This window comes from Triticum aestivum, chromosome 2D (genome assembly GCF_018294505.1).
Source record: "Triticum aestivum cultivar Chinese Spring chromosome 2D, IWGSC CS RefSeq v2.1, whole genome shotgun sequence".
Lineage (NCBI taxonomy): Eukaryota > Viridiplantae > Streptophyta > Magnoliopsida > Poales > Poaceae > Triticum > Triticum aestivum.
Window position 1 is genome coordinate 567,122,261 of NC_057799.1, and position 9,394 is coordinate 567,131,654.

General features: G+C 49.3%; 2 protein-coding genes across 2 annotated transcripts; one reads left to right on the forward strand and one right to left on the reverse strand.

Annotated features, from left to right (window-relative positions):
• Positions 1-19: 19 nt before the first annotated feature.
• LOC123054549 (pentatricopeptide repeat-containing protein At3g26782, mitochondrial) lies at positions 20-2,852 on the forward strand. The gene has a single exon (XM_044478334.1). The coding sequence runs from the start codon at positions 93-95 to the stop codon at positions 2,763-2,765; it is 2,673 nt and encodes an 890-aa protein (XP_044334269.1). The 5' UTR covers positions 20-92; the 3' UTR covers positions 2,766-2,852.
• Positions 2,853-3,108: 256 nt separating this feature from the next.
• On the reverse strand, positions 3,109-7,799 carry LOC123054551 (calcium-dependent protein kinase 13; the record flags this gene model as incomplete). Its single annotated transcript, XM_044478338.1, is given in 7 exon segments — positions 3,109-3,533; positions 4,071-4,295; positions 4,879-5,046; positions 5,585-5,700; positions 5,795-5,947; positions 6,035-6,178; positions 6,744-7,799. Coding segments are annotated over 7 exon segments (1,671 nt in total). The 3' UTR covers positions 3,109-3,410.
• Between the last annotated feature and the right edge of the window lie 1,595 nt (positions 7,800-9,394).

Sequence of the window (9,394 nt, forward strand, 5' to 3'; positions counted from 1 at the left end):
TGGTCCACACCCAGGCAAGGTTCACACATCTCGGTCCCACTTGTCATACTCCGCCTCACGTCCACCTCACCTCCGCCGCGGCCTGCGTTTGAATGGTGGCGACGCCATGGGCGCCACCGCCGTCTCCTCCTCCCCCTCCTCTCCCCGCTCCCGCCGCCGCCTCCCACATGGCCGTCACGCAGGCGCTCGCGGACGCGCTGCGCTCATGCGGGGCCCGCGGCGCGCTCTCCGGCGCGCGCGCGCTGCACGGCCGCCTCGTCAGCGTGGGCCTCGCGTCCGCCGTCTTCCTCCAGAACACGCTCCTCCACGCCTACCTCTCCTGCGGAGCCCTCCCCGACGCCCGAAGCCTGCTGCGCGGCGAGATCAACGAGCCCAACGTCATCACCCACAACATAATGATGAACGGGTACGCGAAGCTGGGCAGCCTGAGCGATGCGGTGGAGCTGTTCGGCAGAATGCCCAGGAGAGATGTCACCTCCTGGAACACCCTCATGTCCGGCTACTTCCAGAGCGGCCAGTTCATGGATGCCCTGGAGACCTTCATGTCCATGCACCGAAGCGGGGACTCCTTGCCAAACGCCTTCACTTTCGGCTGCACCATGAAGTCCTGCGGCGCTCTCGGGTGGCAGGAAGTGGCGCCGCAGCTGCTTGGGTTGTTAACCAAGTTTGGTTTCGAGGACGACCCTGACGTTGCGACTGCCATTGTTGACATGTTCGTGAGATGTGGGGCTGTGGATTTTGCTTCGAAGCAGTTCAGTCAGATTAAAAGGCCAACTATTTTTTGCCGGAACAGTATGCTAGCGGGCTATGCCAAGTCATACGGTGTTGATCATGCTCTTGAGCTTTTCGAGAGCATGCCTGAACGAGATGTTGTTTCATGGAACATGATGGTATCCGCATTGTCTCAGAGTGGGCGAGCCAGAGAAGCCCTCTGTATGGCTGTAGACATGCACAATAGAGGTGTGCGTCTTGATTCAACAACATACACTAGTTCTCTGACTGCATGTGCTAAATTGTCTTCATTAGGATGGGGTAAGCAACTCCATGCTCAGGTGATTCGGAGCCTACCGCACATTGACCCATACGTTGCCAGTGCTATGGTTGAACTATATGCAAAATGTGGCTGTTTTAAGGAAGCAAGGAGAGTGTTCAGTTCCTTACGCGATCGGAACACTGTGGCATGGACAGTTCTTATTGGGGGATTCTTGCAGTATGGTTGCTTCAGTGAATCTCTCGAACTGTTCAATCAGATGAGAGCCGAGCTGATGACAGTTGATCAGTTTGCACTGGCAACTATAATAAGTGGCTGCTCCAACAGGATGGATATGTGTCTTGTGAGGCAGCTGCATTCTCTTTCTCTGAAAAGTGGTCACACCCGAGCTGTTGTCATCTCTAATTCCCTTATCTCTATGTATGCAAAATGTGGCAATCTCCAGAATGCTGAATCTATATTCACTTCGATGGCCGAAAGGGACATTGTATCATGGACTGGCATGCTTACTGCATATTCTCAAGTGGGGAACATAGGGAAAGCTCGTGAGTTCTTTGATGGCATGTCCACAAGGAATGTAATTACATGGAATGCAATGTTGGGGGCATACATACAACATGGAGCTGAGGAAGATGGCCTCAAGATGTATAGTGCTATGCTAACTGAGAAGGATGTCATACCTGACTGGGTTACTTATGTTACATTGTTCAGAGGGTGTGCGGATATGGGTGCAAATAAACTTGGAGATCAAATTATTGGTCATACTGTAAAGGTTGGTCTCATCTTAGACACCTCAGTCGTGAATGCGGTTATCACAATGTACTCCAAATGCGGAAGGATATCAGAAGCTCGAAAAATATTTGAGTTTCTAAGTCGGAAGGATTTGGTTTCTTGGAATGCCATGATCACCGGTTATTCACAGCACGGCATGGGGAAGCAAGCTATAGAGATATTTGATGATATGCTGAAGAAAGGGGCAAAACCTGACTACATAAGCTATGTTGCAGTTCTGTCAAGCTGCAGCCATTCTGGACTCGTGCAGGAGGGAAAGTTTTATTTCGATATGTTGAAGAGGGACCACAACGTATCTCCAGGGTTGGAGCATTTCTCGTGCATGGTGGACCTTCTAGCCCGTGCAGGGAATTTGATCGAAGCCAAGAATCTCATCGACGAGATGCCCATGAAACCAACCGCTGAGGTTTGGGGGGCTCTTCTTAGCGCCTGCAAGACACATGGCAACAACGACCTCGCAGAATTGGCAGCTAAGCACTTGTTCGACCTGGACTCGCCTGATTCTGGAGGCTACATGCTTCTGGCAAAGATCTATGCTGATGCTGGCAAATCAGATGATTCCGCACAAGTCAGGAAGCTAATGCGAGACAAAGGGATAAAGAAAAATCCCGGCTACAGCTGGATGGAAGTTAAGAACAAAGTTCACGTCTTCAAAGCAGAAGACGTGAGCCACCCTCAGGTGATCGCGATTCGGGAGAAGCTGGATGAACTCATGGAGAAGATCGCGCACCTCGGATACGTGAGGACCGAGTCCCTGCGGTCTGAGATCCATCACAGCGAGAAGCTGGCCGTGGCTTTTGGGATCATGAACTTGCCTGCCTGGATGCCCATCCACATAATGAAGAACCTGCGCATTTGCGGTGACTGCCACACGGTGATCAAGTTGATATCGACGGTGACTGGTCGGGAGTTTGTGATTCGAGACGCCGTTCGATTTCACCACTTCAAAGGTGGTTCCTGCTCTTGCGGGGATTACTGGTGACCACAGAAACCCCCTGTAGTTCTTTTGCTCTGTAGCCCGTCAGATTCATTGAGACCACAGAGGAGTAAAATGTCTACTCTTTGATTATTATGCGTGTTATATCTGTCCACTATTTGTCTGAGCTTTAGGTTCGCCAGTTGGTTTCCTTGAACCTTGAAAGCGCCGATGAAAAACCCATGTGATAGCTATGTGCAAAGAATGCAGTGGGGATGCCAGGGACAGCGAGCATACACTAGAAAACAGAGGCTTGGTCATGCCATATTGACAATAAGCATATCTAGTTCACACGGTTGCATGGCGAGTGATATGTAGAGAGAAAAGGAAGTAACATCACATCCAGGACTGTTCATCAAACTGGACATGCTTCATTGGGACAAGCCATTTTAAGAGTTAACAATTCCAGGGAGATATAGTAGGAGGTAATTCACTGAACATTTTGCAGGGATTAAGCAGCAGCAACGTGTGAGATCATTTCAACCCAGCTTAGCATGCGTTCCGTCGAATCAATTGACGAGCTAAATCAGAATCCCCAGAAACACACATCCACACAGGCATTTTACAAGATTCGAAAATCGCAGGAAGTCTTGGTAGAGCAGGAAGACAGGAAGAAGCTAAAGCCACAAGCTGTATGTACATCGTGGAAGTCTAGATTGCACCAGGTGCGTCTCTCATGCTGATATTCAGGCTGTTTCTCATTGTTCTTCGCCCCACCCCCATATTGCCCTTGGTCATCATGGCAACAAATTCTCCATAGTCGATGCGCCCATCCTGACAAAAGAGAGCAAAATCAGGTCAGGCAGTTCACGCAACTAACTTATTTTTGTTACTAACAGAACCGTAAACATTCATTAGCAAATGAGCTGCGTTGGCTGATGAAGACAGCCTCTCTGGGCCAAACTATCTTTTGGAGCAGCACTATACGGCATAAATCTATATCCACTGGAATTTGAAAAAATGATTCCGCAAAAACCGTGCTCAAATAGAGTGCACATCTTGAAGTGGAATTTATTAGACAAGTATTTGGCCTACTATTGTTTCCCACACCCAGCAAGTATTTGTTCCTAATTGCAAGTATCTAGTACTCCCTCTGTAAACAAATATAAGGGCGTTTAGATCTCTAAAATAGTGATCTAAACGCTCTTATATTTCTTTACTGAGGGACTACTGAATAAGCTCTATTGCATCCCACAACTTGCATTGATTTTACATATCCCAGCTATTAGGAAGACAGTAATTGGCTAAAAGGTAACCAAGATATACCATATCTAGAGAATAATAAACATACAGAATTAAGACCACACTTACATTGTCCTGGTCAGCTTCTTTAATGACATCATCAAGAAAAGCATCTGGCATGTTATGCTCTTGGCAAGCTTGCTGCAGTTCATCCACTGTGATGTAACCACTTCCATCTTTGTCGAAATATGAAAAGGCTGCCACTAGATGTTCCTCACGCTCCAGTTTATTCAGATGCAATGTTGCAGCGATGAACTCTATATAGTCAATGGTCCCACTGTTGTCCACATCCGCCTAATGAATCAAATGGTACAAAAGGGATATGTAAGTTTCTTCGTTTTCCATGTTATAACTTATCAGAGGAAATTTCTGTAAACTTACTACACTAGTCACCTAAGTAATAACTTTCACAGATACGCATCTGCTGGTGCACAAGCACAAATTCTCAGGACACGTCAAATGCCAGGTGCTTTAAAATGGTATCAACAATGTATTATAGCACTTGCTCTCAGAAATCCAGTTTTGCATATCAGAAGTACAGTTCTATACCACTATTTGCAACAAAACAGATAAAGGGAATAATCTAAAGGTAAAATGGTGTCTACTGCATGCTTCCTAATCATATATGCCCTAAAGAAAGCCACCAACAAAAATATGCAACTATAATAAGAACAGCTTGCACATTAAGTAGCCTAGTTCCCAATTTCCTCATATTCATGTAATATATGAGCTGGCCGGAGGCAGCACAAGTTTCCAAGAGACTTTAAAAGCTTCTACTTCACAAGGATTTAAGCTTAGGGGACTTAAGGTACTACCGTACTAGGTCATTTAAGACTAAGAAATCCAAGGCAGTATTATTAGATTTTGGCTAACTCACCGCGTCCATAAGATCACGAATCTCGGTATCCTTCAATGTGGAGCCATATTTTCTCAAGCCTTCTTTGAGCTCATCATATGTAATTGCACCACTGTTATCGGCGTCCATAGTCTGGAACATTTCCTTCAACCCTGCAATTTCCTCCTCTGAGAGGCTCTCAGCTATTACCTGGTAGAATTATCACGAAATATTAGTTAATGCATAATTCACTAGGTATGCTTCATCACACAAAGACATACTCCCTCCCTCCCATAATATAAGACCTTTTTGCAAGCTAACATAGCTTGCAAAATGGTCTTATATTATGGGACGGAGGGAGTATTTCAGTACTCAATACAGTTTGTTTTGACAACTCCCTCATGTCATATTGTCATACAAAGGAAGAATGGAAGCATATGATCAAGAATATAGCTCATATTAGTACAAGATAATGTGAATCCAGTCAGGTAAGCACTTTGATCAGTAGGTGACAGGCTGACAGCCCAATAAAAATCATAGGTAGCTTGAACAGAACAGATAGAACAGCCAAAGTACTATTTCGTCTAGAAGATCATTCAACAACTGGCAAAGAATGAATATGTAAAGCAATTCTGACAGAGCGAACAAGAATCTTTTGAAGAGACGAATGCCAAAAATAGCCTCCTTGCAAGCTCGTGGATCCAAAACAGGCAATTAAAAACTTGAGCTTAAAAATAATTGAACTCACCCGCAAAGCCATCTTCTTCAACTTATTCATCGCAGAGAATTGCTTAATGCGAGATAAGACAGCTGTGTCAAGAGGACGATCAGGAGCAACTCCCTGATCACGAATCCATGGATGGCCTGAATGCAACGGTTGCAAGTATGTCAAATGAAAACGCATTGAGGAGTATAGAAGGAGTGAAACCAGGAGTATAAGGTAGTGAAAGAAACTAACATAGAACTTCGTGTGCTGTCAAGCGTTCAGCTGGGCGAGGATTGAGCATTCTTGTTATCAGATCTTTTGCACTGTCAGATATCACAGGCCAGGGTTCAGAATCAAAATCGATTACACCTTTCAGTACAGCATCAAATATTCCTTGCTGTGTCTCTGCATTATATACGTTCATAAAACAGGTAAGCCTACAATCGTCAGAAGACAAGCTCCAAGTTAATTGAAGGGTTAAGAATATCACACCTGCCCAAAATGGGGGTACACCACTTAGCAGAATGTAGAGAATTACACCAGCGGTCCATACATCAGCTTCTGGCCCATATTTTTTGCAGAGCACTTCTGGGGCTACATAATATGGGCTTCCAACAACATCGGTGAAGATTTGGCCTGAAAGAATTAGTACATACAAGAATGAGAAAGGGAGGCATGATTGTAGAGTGCGTCACAAAGTTTACGGTAACCATATGAAGCGGAAAGTCTCCATGTAGATTCTAGAATAGACTGCTAGAGAATATTCTCCCCCCAAATATCCATTACCGGATGACTATTAAATGCAAGGCAGCCTTCCATCAGTTTCAGACTTTCCCACTGCCATTCAACTAGGAATCTAGGATGAGTTTCCCGGTGAACTTATATTTCAGAAAGACTAGTGTGAAATTGCATCAAGGGAATGTTGTCCAGTGTCATCACGTAAAAGTTCTCACGACTTATTACCATTAATACTTCATTAATCCTTCATAGTTTAGTGACATGATTCCAGATAAGCATCTAGGAGTACTATCCAAATCCAATCGCGGGCCAAACCACAGTTAATTATGCGGGCATTAGTTTCGTTCCTGCTGTACAGTAGTAGGAGTACCAAACTAATTAATTAAGCACATCGTAGTCGTTGACCGACTAGAGCAGGAAGGATTAATGTACTAGTAAGGCGCAGCAGGCAGCAGTAGCTCACCAGGCTTGAAGAAGACGGAGAGGCCGAAATCGATGGCCTTAAGCGAGAGGTCGTCGTCCTTGTTGGCGAGCAGGAAGTTCTCGGGCTTGAGGTCCCGGTGCATGACCCCGAGCGAGTGGCAGGCCTCGACGACCCCGACGATGATCCTGGTGAGCTCGGCGGCCTTGCGCTCGCTGTAGTGGCCGCGCTGTATGATGCGGTCGAAGAGCTCGCCGCCGGCGCAGAGCTCCATGACGATGTGCACGTAGAGCTGGTCCTCGTAGGCGCCCTTGATGGCGACGACGTTGGGGTGGCCGGAGAGGTGGTGCATGATCTGGATCTCGCGGCGCACGTCGTCGATGTCCTCCTTGGTGATGAGCTTGCGCTTGGAGATGGACTTGCAGGCGTAGTCGGCCCCCGTGGCCAGCTCGGTGCAGAGGTAGGTGGTGCCGAACTGGCCCTGGCCCAGCTTCCGGCCCAGCGCGTAGAGGTCGCGCAGGTTGGGCGTGGGGTGGCCGAGGACGGAGCCGAGGTCGGCGGGGGCGCCCGCCCCGCCGCGCCTCATGGCCGCGGCGGGCTGCGCGGGGGCCGCGTGGCCGTCCGTCTTGGCGGTCGGCTGGGAGCCGGGCTGCTGCTTCTTCGGGGAGTCGGCGGCGGGGTTGGTGTGGTCGTAGTCGCGGTCGGGTTCGTGGCGCTGGGAGGCGGGGTGCTTGAAGCTGTGCAGGTACTTGGATCTAAGGGAGCCGCCGCATGCGTTGCCCATCAAAGGACGGGGGGAGGCCGCGCCTGGCGCATCAAAGGCAGCTCCGGCCCACGCCCCGGTTGGTTGGTGGTTGCCGCCTCGCCTCGCCTCGCTCTCACGGGACCGTCAGCGGGAGCAAAAGCGGCGAGACCGACCTCTGCTCTGAAGTCTGATCTGGCTGGGTGGAGGAGGAAGGGAAGAGGAGAGGAGAGGGAGGGAGGGAGCTGGGTGGGGTTCGTTGGGGAGGATGGATTTATCGAGGAGGTGGGAAAGGCAGAGGCTGCTTCATGGCGGCTTCTTCTCCGCTCCTCTCGTCTCCACCCGGCGGTCACGTTTGGCCTGGGAAAGCAGCTAGCGGGTGCCAACAGCTAGTAGCGCCACTGTTTGGATTGCCTCTCCCGGACCCGGAGCGTGTGGATTGATTGGACCTACGTATTTGGACGGACGTACGCTGGCGCCGCGACCTGCACCGCGGTGCGTGCGGCCGTCAGCCTCGCCGTCCGTGCGATCGCGGGGAATGTAAAGGAAGATCACCGTCTCGGAAAAACTAGTGCTGTTTTTTCAACTTTTTTGTTGGAAGAATGACGTTTATTTTTAGCTGTTTTTTGAAAAAGGAGAGCCGTTTATTTATTCGATTTCAGGAAGGATACGCCGGTTTATTTAGTTGGTACAGTGAGCTTGCGTTTGCGTGCGTCGCCTTGGATTTTTGCGGGTGGTGGGGAGGGATGGAAGGTGACGCGAAGGCGGAGGTCGGCACCCCGCCTCGGTTCTTGCGAAGAGGACAGGTACACTGAACTCTACTCATGGCAGCTGGGGCCTGGGGGTGGTCAGGTGGTGGTGGGGGTTGGGACGGGTGGACCCGCGCGCCGGTGACCCGCCGTGCGTAGACCGCGCGGAAAGGCCTGATGAACCGCCCCGAACCCGGCCCCGAGGCAACGTGCGCGCCCGCCGGCGGGTAGGTAGGTGCCGTGCGGCTGTCCGTGGGCCGTGGCTGCGGGCTGCGCCGATGCTTCTCTCCCTCGGCTGCTCACGTCGACTGGCCCCGCCCGTCTGCGTGTCGCTTGCGTGCGGGCCCGAGGGCGGCGCGGCCCCGCGTGTCCGTGACGGCGGCTTGGCGTGCGCCGTTCTGACGTCGGACCTGCTTGCCCAGCAGCTCAGATAAAGTTGCTTGCCTCACTGGCCGTCCTGTCCTTCGGCGAAAGCAGCTTGAGCACAGAAAGTAGAAAGACGGATGCAGGCATATACCGACGACACTTCCGCGTAGAGATGTTCATTTTATATACGTATAAATAAACAAGAAAGAAGGGGTACATATAGAGAGCGATACAAGCAAGATACGGATGAAACACGAGGAAATTTGTGTTCCGTGTGCACGGATGTGACCTCCAGCTCCAGCCGAGGGGAAGCTTCTGAGTGTACGTGCAAGGCACAGGAGAGTGTGGTGTGCAGATAACCCAATGTTTATCCGCTCATGCATGGGATCAGATCTACGGTAGTATCAAAGCAAAGAGTTCAACTTTAAAAATGGGTGCAGGAACATGTGAATTTGCTGGCTTTGACTTGTAGAATCTTTGACTGGCAGCACTAGGTACGCGTACACATTTCACGGACTGATTGTAGTGAGTGTGTTTCCATTGTTTCATCCGTGTGCGCGCATAGCCTGATCCTGTTCTATGTGTTTTCTCTCTCCGATAAAACCAACGGTAGCTCTGCCTATTTCCTTTTTAAAACAAAAACTTGGATGACCTTTATTAAAAAATAATCATATAAGAAATTAGAGGGATGTTCGCGCCACACCTAGTGGCGGAGCCAGAAACTGAATATAGAGGGGGCCAAAACATGTCGTATAATGTTAGAGGGGGCCAAATCACCTAAACCTAGGTAATCTTGTCTGACAAGTGGAGGGTTAGGAGTACATATAGGTGTATTT

Excerpts from the sequence above, each read along its gene's own strand:
- LOC123054549 (XM_044478334.1), top strand. The coding sequence starts at position 93 with ATGGTGGCGACGCCATGGGCGCCACCGCCGTCTCCTCCTCCCCCTCCT.